Source organism: Ceratotherium simum, chromosome 3, assembly GCF_057802395.1.
Source record: "Ceratotherium simum simum isolate JZ-2026a chromosome 3, ASM5780239v1, whole genome shotgun sequence".
In the NCBI taxonomy this organism is placed as follows: domain Eukaryota; kingdom Metazoa; phylum Chordata; class Mammalia; order Perissodactyla; family Rhinocerotidae; genus Ceratotherium; species Ceratotherium simum.
This window is the reverse complement of record NC_141902.1, coordinates 91,849,249-91,862,630: the sequence shown is the minus strand read 5'-3', so window position 1 is coordinate 91,862,630 and position 13,382 is coordinate 91,849,249. Positions and strand designations below refer to the sequence as shown.

The window sequence follows — 13,382 nt, the reverse complement described above, 5'->3', positions numbered from 1 at the left end:
TGTGGGAACCTGGGATTAGCCCAGGAGGCCGCTGGGAGCCACGGTACTTTGTGGGAGGGCAGAAAGATGGCGGCGCCCGTAAGGCGGCCTCTGTTAGGGGTAGCGAGGGATTGGCGGCGGTTCGAGGGGCTCTGGGCCAGTGGCCTGGGTTCTCGCAGCCTGGCCCTTGCGGCCGCACCCTCGAGCAGCGGGTCTCCATGGCGCCTGTTGGGCGCATTGTGCCTGCAGCGGCCACCGCTGGTCTCGAAGCCACTGACACCATTGCAGGAGGAGATGGCGGCTCTACTACAGCAGGTAGGATTGAGGTGCGGGTCGCGGCCTTAAGATGCAGTTGGGGAAGCAATACAGGCACGTGGGCCTGGGTTCTGTCCCGACTCCGGCGTCAATTAGTCTGTGTGACCTTGGGCAAGTCACCTCACCTCTCTGAACTTCCCTTACTTACCTGCAAAATGGTACCCACGTTAGTGTGTTGGTTTGGTACGTGGTAGGCGTTCAATAAAAGGTAGTTTGTTTTCATTGGTCTTCTTTATCGTCATCTTAGGCAGCTGTTTGGAGATGCACTCGTTTTTCATTCAACACACTAGGGATGCGGTGGTGAACTAGATGGACTCAGCCCCTATCATAGGTAGTTGACAGTTTGGAGAAAGTCTTTGTGATGTGACGAGTGTTAGGAGAATGCAGTGGGCACGTGTGTAAGGTATCTGTGATAAAGTCTGTGTGAGGGGCAAGTGAGGAAACGGGCAAAAACCGGGTGTAGTAGCTGTGAGGGTCTTCAATCCCCACAGATAGTATAGTTGAAGGCTATTATGTTTTTCCAGGATCTGAGATGCTTTTGTCTTGGCTACTGTGAGCTATAAACTTCACTTCTTGGCTTTTTACTTAGTTTATTAATTTACTTTGCAAATATTTTATTAATCACTTTACAGGTAATCATTTAGTACCTACTTTCTGCAGACACTGTGCTAAGTGCTAGGGATGTGGTGATGAATCAGACAGACATAGCTCTGGTTCTCAGAGCACTTCAGTCTAGTGGAGGGGGACCAGTCAGTAACCAAATAGTTGCATGACTGTACACTAATTGCAGACCCTGCTAAGTGTTGTAAAGGAAAACACAGGGCACTCTAAGAGGGTTTAACAGGGACATTTGATTTGATTTTATCGGAGATGTCAAGGAGTATCTCTCTAAGAAAGTGATAGATAAATTGAGATCTGAAGGAAGAGTAAGAATTCCCAGGAGAAGAATGTGAGGTAAAACATTCTAGAAAAAAGGAACAGCAGCTGTAAACTCCCTGCGGCAGGAAAGCCCGTGGTGAGTGAGATTCTGATCAAAGACTGACATGACTGGAGCATGGTAAGTGGGCAGGCAGTGCCCGTCCCAGTCCTCTGTTCTTTGTAGCAATCTTGACCTCCAGTCACATTCTAACATTCTGGCAAATGTAACTCAAGCCCACAGTGCAGGTGACCTTTGTTCCTTCCCTGTTTTCTCTGTGGTGTTTTGATTGTATATCTGGTTACGTTGGATGGTAAACTTCTGAGTCTGTCAAGTGTGCTATAGCTGTGTTATATTCGTTTGTTTTTTTGTCCTTTTAGTTTTCCCAGATTGAGGTAGATTTTTGCCCTTTTAATTTTCCCAGATCGAGATAGAGAGAAGCCTGTATTCAGACCATGAGCTTCGTGCTTTGAGTGAAGCCCAGCGACTAGCAAAGAAGAAAGCTGACCCTTATGATGAAGAAGACGATGAACGGAAAATACTGCTGGTGCAAGATTTGGAAGATGCGTGGGAGCAGAAATTCCTACAGTTCAAACCTGGAGCTCGCATAACAGGTTTGTGGTCTTTTCAGGCCAGCAAGAGGGAAGGGAAAGGGGAATATTCTGGTTCCCAAACAAAGGACAATTGCTTAGCCCCTGCTTTGTGTTTTAAGTAACAAATAATTTCAAATGATAAAACTGCTTTCAAGTGGGAGAAAAATAAATTATTTTCCCTGTTCCTCACATCTACTCTAGTAAAAGTTTTAAAAGGCCTCTGTTATTTTTGAGTGGGAGGTAAGGGGGTTGGCATAGCGTTTTCTCTCTCAGTTAAACTTTATGAAGGTTACATGAGTTTAACTCCTAGTTTGGGACTGAGAGTGGGGGAAATTAAGCCTTTCCCACTCGTTTGCTGTGTTTTATCTGAAATCCCTCCTAAAGCAGGGGGTTGAGTGCTCTTATCCTTGTTTCACAGATGAAGACCGAAGAACAGAGAAAGTGGAAGCTAGTTAAGTTAGTAATAGTGTGAAAACCAATGAAGTAGTAGTGTTTGAATTAGTATGGATATCGCTTCTTCCAAAGGCTCAAAGTACTTTCTTTATGTTTTGCCCTTCAAAGGAGAAGTTCAGCTTTTGGTTTCCTCTTCTTACATTTTAGTTTCCTCAAGATTGTGAGACTCTACCCTGAAAGAGGTCAGAGTTAGATGAGTCAAGGTTTTAATTTGATTATAAGTTCTTTGAGGGCAAGGATTGTGGCTCTACCTTAAAAAGGAAGTCTGTAGAACTCGCATCTCCTTGGTTCTGGCAGATCATAGTCGTCCTGTCTCCTTTGACCCCATTTTCTTCATAGAAGCTGATAAAAAGAATGACCGGACCTCACTGCAGCGAAAGCTAGACAGGAACCTTGTCCTGTTGGTCAAAGAAAAGCTTGGAGACCAGGATGTTTGGGTGCTGCCCCAGGCAGAGTGGCAGCCTGGGGAGACTCTCCGAGGAACTGCTGAGCGAACCCTGGCCACACTCTCAGGTGAGTTCTCTGCCTCGCTCTAAACCCCACAAGACTTATTTCAGTCTCAGCCAGAGGATTTATAGGCTGACTATGCGATGGCTTTAAGAGTAGGAGGTGGGAAGGTTAATGGAAACTTGAATATTTGTAAAAATTTCAGCTAGAAAAAAATCTTAGGTGAAAGTCTATCTTTGTCCTACTGAGATTTTTAAATTTTATTTCATTTTTATTATGTGTTTATTATAATAGCATGTTGGTTTTATTGATGGTAGAAAAAAAGTTCTTTCACTTGTAAAAGATACTTGCTTAATTTAACTCCGTATCTTTTCCCATTCTTTGTGTGGGTTGAATTTATTTTTTCTCCTAAAATCTGTTTTTTTGTTCTCCAAATAATAATATCCACCATGGCTACATCTTCTTCTGAAGGGAAAGTAGGAGGTCTGTCAGCAGATTTTGACCAGGATGTTTCAGTCAACGACTCCTCTCTTCACAGAGACTCTTCTTATATTAGTTCTGAGCCTGGGGAGATTGGTAAACTGCTGGATTGGCTGAGTGGATTGTCTTGGCTGGCCATCACCTCCTTCACAGAACTCAAGAGTTTGGTCGTAGGTACCTTCTTCCTCCCATGCCTCTATTTGAGGGCCTGATGTTGCTTAGTAGCACTTCTTGATAGTGTCCATAATCTGAATTCAACAACTACTGTCATAGCTGAAGAATGGAGAGCTTCAATTTCTGCTTGGTAAAACTTGTCATCTTCCCAATAAAGTACAAAACATTCATCGCCAGGTTTCCCCAGTTTTGCATACTCCATAGGTATAGATGATTCTAGTACTTTTTCTGATTTAATTGGCCTACATCTTCTTTTGGGTCCACTACTGTAAAATATTTTATCATCACAGGGTGTAGCTGTAATGGGCCTTGCTGGCTTAAGAGGTCCTACTTGCCGTCCCTTCACTGGCATTTCTGTCTCTCCATTTGAAACACCAATGAAACTGTTAGTTCGGACAGGATTCTGGTAATCAGTATTTACATTAAAATGTTTTTCAATTTTTACATCACTGAAAGCTTCATTCTTTGTTGTTTGGAGTTTACTGTCATAAACTTCATCCAAACAGGACTTGCTGTTTGGTTTTTTCTTTTACCAAGTTTTTGATTATTATAATCCATGGATTCCTGAGGAAGTGGATTTTCTTTTTCCTCTGCATAGGCTGGACTTTTTCTTGATCTCCTTTGCATAGAGTTATCCCTTTTTTTTTTTTTTAAAGCACCATCATTGTGCTGAGAACTTAAAGAGCATGAAGTATCTTTAGTTCTATCCTATCTAGAATATGGCCTGTCACACTTGCTTCTTTCTTTAGCCCATACTTCAGATTCTGAAGAAGTACTTGGTCTTTCAGAACCTCTGTTTCTAGGTAATCCACTGCCTTGTAAAATCAACTTTGAATTTTGGGTGTCTCTTTGAAAATGAGGAGTTTTTTTATTTCTTGGCTGTCTGGTGTCATTACAAAGAAGATACCTTGGTTTATTATCTTTTACTCCATTTTGCTAAGTATTTGATAGTCTGTCCCTAACGAAGCAGCTGTGGCTGTGATTTAGGTTCCACCCCAGGGCCTGGCTCAGAGGTAGCTAATTGAAAAGCACCCAGACTTTCTGTGAAAGAGGCTTGTTTGCTTATCTTAAAACGTTGGCCTGAGGGGCAAGCATCCAATTCAGTGCACCTCTTGGGGCCTGCTGAAATACCCTCCAGGGTGGTGCCATCCCTGCACTCTCTATCTCCCTCACTGAGATTTTTAAATTTAGTACCTTCAAAATCAGTGTTCCTACCATTCTCTCAGCCTGCTTCTCTTCTTTTCCTTGCAGCCTGGCTTGTTGGCACCACCACTTACCCATTCACCCAACTAGAAACTTCAGAGTCATCCTTAACCACCTCCTGACATCCATAAGTTCTTGAGTCCTACCTGATCTGTTCTAAATCTTCACCAGCTTTATTCCACAGCTTCAGCTGTGACCCCTTTCACATCTCACTAGACCAGGGTTTCCCAACCTTGGCACAGTTGACATTTGGGCAGGATAATTCTTTATGGGGGCTATTCTGTGCATTGTAGGATGTTTAGCAACATCTCTGGCCTCTACCCACTAGATGCCAGTAGCACTAACTCATTCCCACTCCCCCTAGTTTGACAACCAAAAATGTCTTTAGACATTGTGAAATTTTACTTGCGGAGCGAAATCATAGTGGTTGAGAACCACTATATGGCATTGTTGAAGTGGATGCCAAATAAGTTCCCCTTTGCTTTCATGTCATATTCTTCAGTGCTGCCAGAATGAGCTTTCTGAGACACAGATCCCTTGTCACTCTCTGCCTAGAATTCTTAGAAGGTTTCCCATAAAAGTTCAGACTTTCAAGTGTGGCCTACAAATCCTTTATGCTCTAGTCCTGAGCTCATCAGTCTTCTGTCTTACCGTTTCTGAGTGTGTGTGTGTGTGTGTGTGTGTATATATATATATATTTTTTTTTTTTTTTGTGAGGAAGATCAGCCCTGAGCTAACATCCACGCTAATCCTCCTCTTTTTGCTGAGGAAGACTGGCTCTGAGCTAACATCTATTACCAATCCCCCTCCTTTTTTCTCCCCAAAGCCCCAGCAGATAGTTGCATGTCATAGTTGCACATCTTTCTAGTTGCTGTATGTGGGACGTGGCCTCAGCATGGCCAGAGAAGTGGTGCGTCGGTGCGTGCCCGGCATCCGAACCCGGGCCGCCAGTAGCAGAGCGCGCGCACTTAACCGCTAAGCCATGGGTCCAGCCCCATGAGTGTGTATATTTTAAGTTCTAACCTAGCAAACCTTTTGCATTCCTGGAATAATGTAGTCTTTCATGCGTCTCTGTTTTGAGGCATGCTGGTCACTGACTGGAATGCTTTACTCCTCCTTGGTCTGGTTGCTCAGTTTTTAAGACTCAGCTCATACATAATACCTTCTGTGGTGGAACCTTCTGCAAGCCTCTAGGTGGAGAGAACTTCCCTCTAGGCTCCCATAGCACTCGTGTGTGCCCTCATTCAGTTTATGCGACAGATATTTACTCTGTGCCGACCATTAGCTGGACACTCTGCAGGCAGTGGGGTCATAGTGATGAAGAGGACACTTCCAATGCTCCCTGGGAGCTTATGTTCTAGTGGAGAATACACTCTTTCCCTTACTCCACTGCCCTGTAATTGTTTATTAACACATTTCTCTCCCCAGCCAGAATTTTGACTGCCTTGAAGATATAGACAGTATCTACTCCTCTCCATCATCCCAGCTCTCAGCAAAGGACCTGGCACATAGGAGATACTTGCTGAATGTTGATTGAGTAAACGTATTTAGTAGTCTAAATGCAGAGCCACTCTACTGGCCCTGCTACCAGCATAAGTACCTGCTAACGAAATGTCAGCAGCTGGTGTATGCCCCTTTGATCCTTTCCTACCATGGGCCTGTGTGGCCTGCAGGAGAGGTAGTGAGACAGAAGAGAATGGGTAAAGGCCTTTGCTGCGCTCCCAGTTTCCTGAGCCATCATGTAGGAGTTCGCAGCTGGGTTACTTGCCAGGATCCTTGTGTTCAGATGCTCAGTTTCCCTCTTGTCAAATGTTCCTGACTGATGCTGGCTCAGCTCCACTTCCTGTGTGCCTGTGGAACGGGGTGCCACTCGGCTCTACACTTTCCTCCTTTAACATTCCCATTGTCATAAATAAATGTGAAAGGGAATATATAAAAGATAAATTGATATTTAATAGGTGCATGTAAAATAAAATGTTGATTTTTTGCGAGTTTATTAAAATGGCAAATAATATAAAATAATTAAAATGGCAAAGAAAGGCTCAGGCACTGTAAAAGTATACGTATAGAAAATTCAAAGTCCTTTCCTTTCTTCCCCATTAGCACCACACTTCCCTAGTATTTCTGCAAGATGGAATTCCTAGAGGTGAAATTAAGGTCGAGGATAGACACATTTAAGTTTTGGTAGGTTCTGCCCACTTGTCCTGCAGAATGTACATAAAGTTCTAGATTTTTAGGAGTGGTGCACAGGGGTGTCTGTTTGTCTAGACCTCGCCAACATGTGAAATAGTCTCTTTCGTTTCTGCCTATCTGGTCAGTGTAAAATGGTCTCTTTTGGGTTAATGTTTTCCTGATTGCTAGTGAGATTAATCATCTTTTCTTACGTTTATTGGCTGTGTGTATTTCTTCTTCCCTGAACTGCCTCTTCAGATTCTTTGCTCATGATTGATTATATTTTTTAATCCATTTTTTCCAGATTATAGAAAAGTAATACTTATTCATTGAATTAAGTGGAAAATTCCAAAAAGTGTAAGGAAACATATAACTGTTTATATGCTAATATAATTCTACTGCTCACAGATACCCAGTGCTGACATTTTGTATTGTAGGTAAGCTCACATGTTACATAAATTCCTCATCTAATGCTAGTCATGCTGGTTTTTTTTTTTTCTGTGAAGAAGATCAGCCCTGAGCTAACATCCATGCCAATCCTCCTCTTTTTGCTGAGGATGAGTGGCCCTGGGCTAACATCCGTGCCCATCTTCCTCCACTTTATATGGGACGCCGCCACAGCATGGCCTGACAAGTGGTGCCTCGGTGTGCGCCCGGGGCCGCCAGCAGTGGAGTACGCACACTTAACCACTATGCCATGGACCCGGCCCCTGTGCTGTTGTTTTTTGATATTGAGCAAAGCAATTCATTGTGTATGGTGAGAAAATTACCAAACAGTGTCTAGTAAATGTCGTATAGGATAGGAAGTAATTTTCCCTTTTCAGAGGCAACCACCATTAACAATTTTTTGTGGATCCTTTTAGAAATTGCAAGCACATATTTTATCTTTTTTTTCCCCACATAGTGGGAGCATATATATACACAGTTATATACCTTCCTTTCTCCTCTTCTATACTTTTAAGCATCTCTGTACATCAGCACATGAATACATATCTTAACACTTTTTTATGCCATCATACTATCTCATAACGTGTGTACTGCAGTTTGTTTACCCCGGCTGTGACTTTTACAAGTGAAGCTGCAGTGAACATCCTTGTACACTCATCTTTGCTCATGTGGGCAAATAAATATATCTGGGAGGATAAAGTTCTAGAAGCAGAGTTGCTAGATCAAAGGCTATGTATAATTAAAATTGATAACTCTTGCCAAATATAGCAGTTAACTAATTTACACTCCCACAGTATGTGTGAGAGCACCTATTTTTCCCTTATTTTTGACAAGCGGTGTCGAGCTGAAAGTTTTTGAACCTCAGGAATGATATGTTGTTGTTCTAACTTGTATTTATTTAATTATTAATAAGATTGGGCATCTTTTACTGAGTTTGTAGGTTATTGATATGTATTTTCATGTGAACATCCTGTTCATATGCTTGGTTCATTTTTCTTTTAGATTTGTTGGTTTTTTTCCTCATTCATTTCTAGGTACTTCTTATATCTTAAGATATTATTCCTTTGTTGAATGTGTTGAAAATATTTTTCCTGGTTTCTCATTTTGTCTTTGAGTTTTTTATGCTTCATTTTTCTTTGCAGACAGATTTAATTTTTATGTAGATAAATATGTCTTTTCTTTCTTGGATTTCTGAGTTTTGTGTCTTGCTTAGGCGTTCCCCTCTCAAAAATGATGTGAAAGCATCCCACATTTTTTTTCTAGTACTCTTATTGTTTCTTTTTTCTTTAGTGAAAAATTTAAAAATACAGAAAAATTTATAAAATATTAAACGTCCATGAAACCACCATCCAGAACGAAGAAACCTCTTATGAAAATTTTAAATTTTTATTGTTAAATCTTAGATCTATATGGTATCAATTTTGATGTGAGGACTGAAGTTGAAATTCAGCTTTATTTTTCCTATTTAGCTAGCCAGTTTTCTAAATGCCCTTTAGTAATTAATCCATCATTTTCCCATCCTTTGAAATGCTAGGTTGGAGGTATTAACCCTTTGTTATAGATTACAGATATGATATTATCTACCCATCTGTCTTTGTCTTTTAACTTTGATTATGATGTTTTCACCCTACATAAGTCAAATCAGGTCCTTTTTATGGTTTCCATGTGACAATCCCCTTAAAAGGCTGATGAACTTTGCTTTACAGATACCGAATGTCTTGGTCCTTCATCAACAGGTGGTGACTGGGCTGAGGCTAGAAGCTCCATGCTCTGATTCCCAGGTAGTGGTATTTGAACTGCATTGCTAACTTCTGTCTGAAAGCAGTAGCTTGGCACGTGGAGTGGACCCAGAGAATTGGGAGCCCCTGGGCCAGGAGCATTTGGATGGAGAGGAGAGCAGTCTCTTCAGGAATGACCCTTGTCCTCACTCCCAGGGATTGCTTTTACCTCCGGCTGGAACTGGCTCTCATAGAGACCCCCGGTGATTTTGGGAGCCAGTGTAAACAGGTGGGTGTATCCTCATCTTCCAATTCTGTCCTCCCCTCCTCAGAAAACAACATGGAAGCCAAGTTCCTCGGAAATGCACCTTGTGGCCACTACAAGTTCAAGTTCCCCCAGGCAATGAGGACAGAGAGTATTCTCGGGGCCAAAGTATTCTTCTTCAAAGCACTGCTACTAACTGGAGACGTTTCCCAGGCTCGGAAGAAGGACAGTCATGTGTGGGTCAGCAAGGAGGAGCTGGGTGACTATTTGAAACCAAAATACCTGGCCCAGGTTAGGAGATTTCTCTTGGACCTCTGATGGACTGAGCTGCCTCTGGACAATGCTCGAACAGGTCTGCGATCGGGGCCTCAGGGGCGTTTTGTTGTTGCCCCATCTTTGCAGGGAATATCAAGCAGCGGACTACATTCTGAGAAATAAATGAGTTTATCTTTGTGTGTTCTTGTCTGATTTGTCCTTTGAGGACTACCGGCTTCTCCCGGTGAGGAGAGAGCCATCTCTTAGGGTGCCTTTCCTTTTTTCCCAAGCTGATAATTGAGTATTGCATTACTTTATAGTGAATCAGCTGACTTCCTGGGCCCAGGAAGAAAGAACAGAAGGAAATGAATCAACCTCCTAAAAGCCTGGAGTTTTGTGAAAGCTTCTATGCCCGTGAAAATAAACTAGTTCTGTGTAGTTTCTTAGCTATTTTCTGTTTTGTTTTTCCCTCGCTTTCTATTGCATATGAAAGTGTGTCAATCTAGCCTAGGAAATAATTCCTTCTTTTTTTTTCCTTCCTTCTTTCATGCATTTTTCCTTTTTTTTTTTTTTTTTAAGGCATTTTATGTTTAAACAGAATTGAATCGTGTCTTATCTGTTTTGAAACAGTCATGTGAAATAAGCAGGGTCAGCTTGTTATCTCCATTTTACAAATGGGGAATCATGGCTGAGTGTCACTCAGCTAAGAATCTTACTGCACATCACTGGTGGTGCAGGAGAATGCTGATCTCTTGCCTCTGGGTTGGGGCTCTTGACCCCTTACTGTGTTGATTGGGTCACCACTGGTCCTAGTGCCTGGCACATGGAAGACACTCAACAAACATTTGCTAAATGAGTGGAAGAGAGCGAGGATCTCAGGCATGCCTCTCTGTGCAGTTCCAATAGCAAGGTTGCAGTCCTGGATTCCATCAGACTTCCTGGTTTCCTCTCAGCCTTCTGGGTTAGACAGATGATACAAGCTTGTGAAATGGGATTTCTGTTAGCCTCATGTTCTTACGAAGGGTCAGGGAAATTGCTTTCTTTCATCAAAATTGAGATGCCTAGACCTTATATTCCCTCCTTTCCTGAACCTCCTGCATGTGCTCTTTCCCCTCATTACTGAGGGGTGAAGTCCCCTAGCTGAGGCTCACTGATTTCATGGGCAGTAGTGGCACCTTTGGAGTGAAACCTGGGCTGTAGGAGAGGTAAGGGCAGCCATAGGACCAGGAGTGCTTTTCTCTCTGGGTTTTGGGGTGAGTTGTGTATGTAACTATACTCCATACTTGCCTTAGGGACCTCTAACCTAGAGAGGAAGGAGTCACCAGGGTGAGGTGGTGACTGTTTTCATGACTGTAATATGATTTATAGTAAGAAATATGTATTTGGTCTTCATCCTCATTCCTGGTACAGAGCTCCTAAAAACCTTTGGAATTTCCTAAGTGTTGAGAGCAATCAAGGTGTCTTTTGTTATGTTGATGAAGTGCCTTTTGGAAAGCCCCTTGGTAACCTAAGGATAGGGGTTGGTTGCCAGGGGAGCAAACCTTGTGATTAGAGGTTTGGAACTTTCAGTCCTACCCCCTGACCTCTTGGGAGGGGAGAGGGGCTTGAGGTTGAATCAGTTGCCAATGGCTGATGATGTAATCAATCATGCCTATATAATGAAGCCTCCATAAAAACCCAAAAGGACAGCATTCAGAGAGCTTCGGGATTGGTGAACACCTGGAGATTTGGGGAGAGGGGGTGCTGGGAGAGGGCATGGAAGCTCCTCGCCCTTTCCCTATACCTAGCCCTGCATATCTCTTCTATCTGGCTGTTCCTGTGTTATTCCTTGTATAATAAACGGGTAATCTAGCAAGTAAAATATTTCTCTGAGTTCTATGAGTCGCTCTAGCAAATTAATTGAACCCAAGGAGCGGGTCCTTGGAACCTCTGATTTATAGCCAATCGATTAGAACCACAAGTGACTACCCGGATTTGTGATCAGCATCTGAAGGAGGTTGGGGAGTCTTGTAGGACTGAGCCGTTAATGTGGGATCTGATGCTTTGTCTAGGCAGATAGTGTCAGAATTGAGTTGAATGGTAGGACACCCACTTGGTGTCTGAGAATTGCTTGGTGTGGGGGAAAAACCCACACACTGGAATTAGGACCAGAATCTTCATGACTAGTCATAAGATGGTCTGTTTTGTTACAAAGCTGTTTCTTTAATAGGATATAGTGTGTATACAATTGGTAAATAGAGAAACAGTGTCAGGATAACCTGAAATTAGGTTAGTTCCTGTAAGATTTTCCCCAGAACATTAGTATTTTGAAGTGATCAGGGACAGGACTGAAGACCTTAAGAAAAAAGCTGAAAATGTTATAGAAGTGCCTTCCTTTATTACATGTAGTGGCTAGTTTAGTAGCTTCAGGAACCACTACCAGCCTTTCCACTGTGTTAGGTTATCTGGGGAAATTGAGTAGAAAGGAAGATGCTGTGCAGATGCCAACCTCCCGTTTGTTTTACAAAATTGACGAAGAAGATCCTGTCCTGGATCACATTTTTTATTTTGATGGAACTGGTCTCTGCTAGGACCTTCATCTCAAAGGACCTATATCTCAGGAAGAAGCATTTGAGCCCCAGGATTTAAGGCTGCAAGGGACCAGTACACATGCCAGTGGGAGTTTATCTGCAGTGGCATCATCATTGGGCTTGGTTCTGTTTTGCTTGTGCTGTGGCTACAAAATTCCATAGGTTTTCAGTGGTCTGCCCCAACCCCTTTTTCCCAGAAGCTTTGTAATTTTTGCAGTATGATTTTGCAGAATGCAAGTTTTTTCGGCATTATAGTAGAAATGACTGTACATGCTGAATGTCAGTCTGAATATTCCATTGGCTGCCAAACATGACTGAAAAATTGTTTCTAGTCTGTCTATTGGGAGAAAGTCGCCAGGAAACAAAGTAAGAGGTAATGTTCTCTGTGTTTTAGGGGATGGGAGCCTTCAAAGAAAACAGTGGGAGGAGCAAAGAGTAATGTGTGTGATGTGGGGGTTAGGAGTTTCAGCTTGAGGTGTGTTTGTGCACCCTAAGAAGCGAAATGCCACCGTGTGTGTGTGTGTGTGTGTATAACGTGTAAAACAGACCACCCAGCTCACTAGAAAACTGCAAAAGTTTAGCCCCTACCTGGTCTGCCTTCCCAAATGAGTTCCAGTCGCTTCTGTTTTTCACCATTGCTGGCACTACGGAGAAAATACTACCACTTTTATGAACTTGTGTTCCTGGTAACTTATCCTCAAGAGTTACTTCCTGCTGGGCCCTTTCTGCACGTATATGTGCTTCTACACTTAGCATTTTATAGGACGAGTTGTTTGTTAGTCTGGCTCTTATACCTAACTGAACTTCCAGATCCTAGGACAGAGCCTGCCTCGTGGCCATACTCAAAAAATATTTAAGTGATTCAGCTTCTTTCCCCATGAGCACTGAACTTGGGAATCAGGAACCCTGGGTTTGAATTTATTTTATGACCTTGGGCAAGTTACAACTGCTATCACTATTAACAACAGCAGAGTGACCCCTGACTGCCAGGAACTGGGCTGGAGTCTGTCCCTACAACATAGATTTCTATTCAAACCAGCACGGCAACCATCATCCCTGTTTTATAGATGAGAAAATAGACTCAAAGAGGTTAACTTGCTTAGGGTTACTTGCTAGTAGGTGGTGCGGTCAGAATTTGAACTCAGATCTGTGTACAAAGCTAATTCTTAACCTTTCTTAACTTTACCTTTCTCATCTGTAAGATGAAGATGATACTATTTCTCAGGTAATGTGATAATTTATGTGAAAGTACTTAGCATTGTGCGTGGCTTGTTAGAAACACTCAGTGAACGTTTCCTTCCTTCCAACATATTTAGGCACCTAAATTCTCCTGAATTCAACTGTATCATCTTTAGCTTTTACAACTCCCATTCTCACCTTTTCCAGGTTCTATAT

General features: G+C 42.5%; 1 protein-coding gene and 1 pseudogene across 2 annotated transcripts; one reads left to right on the top strand and one right to left on the bottom strand.

The window, feature by feature from the left end:
- The first annotated feature begins 43 nt into the window (after positions 1–43).
- On the top strand, positions 44–9,615 carry MRPL46 (mitochondrial ribosomal protein L46). 2 transcript variants are annotated; one of them, XM_087428914.1, is made up of 4 exons: positions 44–294; positions 1,635–1,824; positions 2,599–2,769; positions 9,230–9,615. In XM_087428914.1, the coding sequence occupies exons 1-4, from the start codon at positions 67–69 to the stop codon at positions 9,478–9,480; spliced, it is 840 nt and encodes a 279-aa protein (XP_087285040.1). In that variant the 5' UTR covers positions 44–66; the 3' UTR covers positions 9,481–9,615. The 2 variants fall into 2 exon arrangements, with proteins under 2 accessions (XP_087285040.1, XP_004431984.1); XM_004431927.3 differs by having other exon boundaries at positions 47–294; positions 2,596–2,769.
- On the bottom strand, positions 3,216–4,638 carry LOC106802081 (tudor domain-containing protein 3 pseudogene; annotated as a pseudogene).
- Positions 9,616–13,382: the final 3,767 nt, after the last annotated feature.

What these genes read in the sequence shown, in the direction of transcription:
- MRPL46 (XM_004431927.3), top strand. Translation starts at nt 67, where the DNA reads ATGGCGGCGCCCGTAAGGCGGCCTCTGTTAGGGGTAGCGAGGGATTGG. An exon ending in TGGCGGCTCTACTACAGCAG is followed by an intron (nt 295 to 1,634) that starts GTAGGATTGAGG and finishes TAATTTTCCCAG; the next exon opens with ATCGAGATAGAGAGAAGCCT. An exon ending in ACCTGGAGCTCGCATAACAG is followed by an intron (nt 1,825 to 2,595) that starts GTTTGTGGTCTT and finishes TTTTCTTCATAG; the next exon opens with AAGCTGATAAAAAGAATGAC.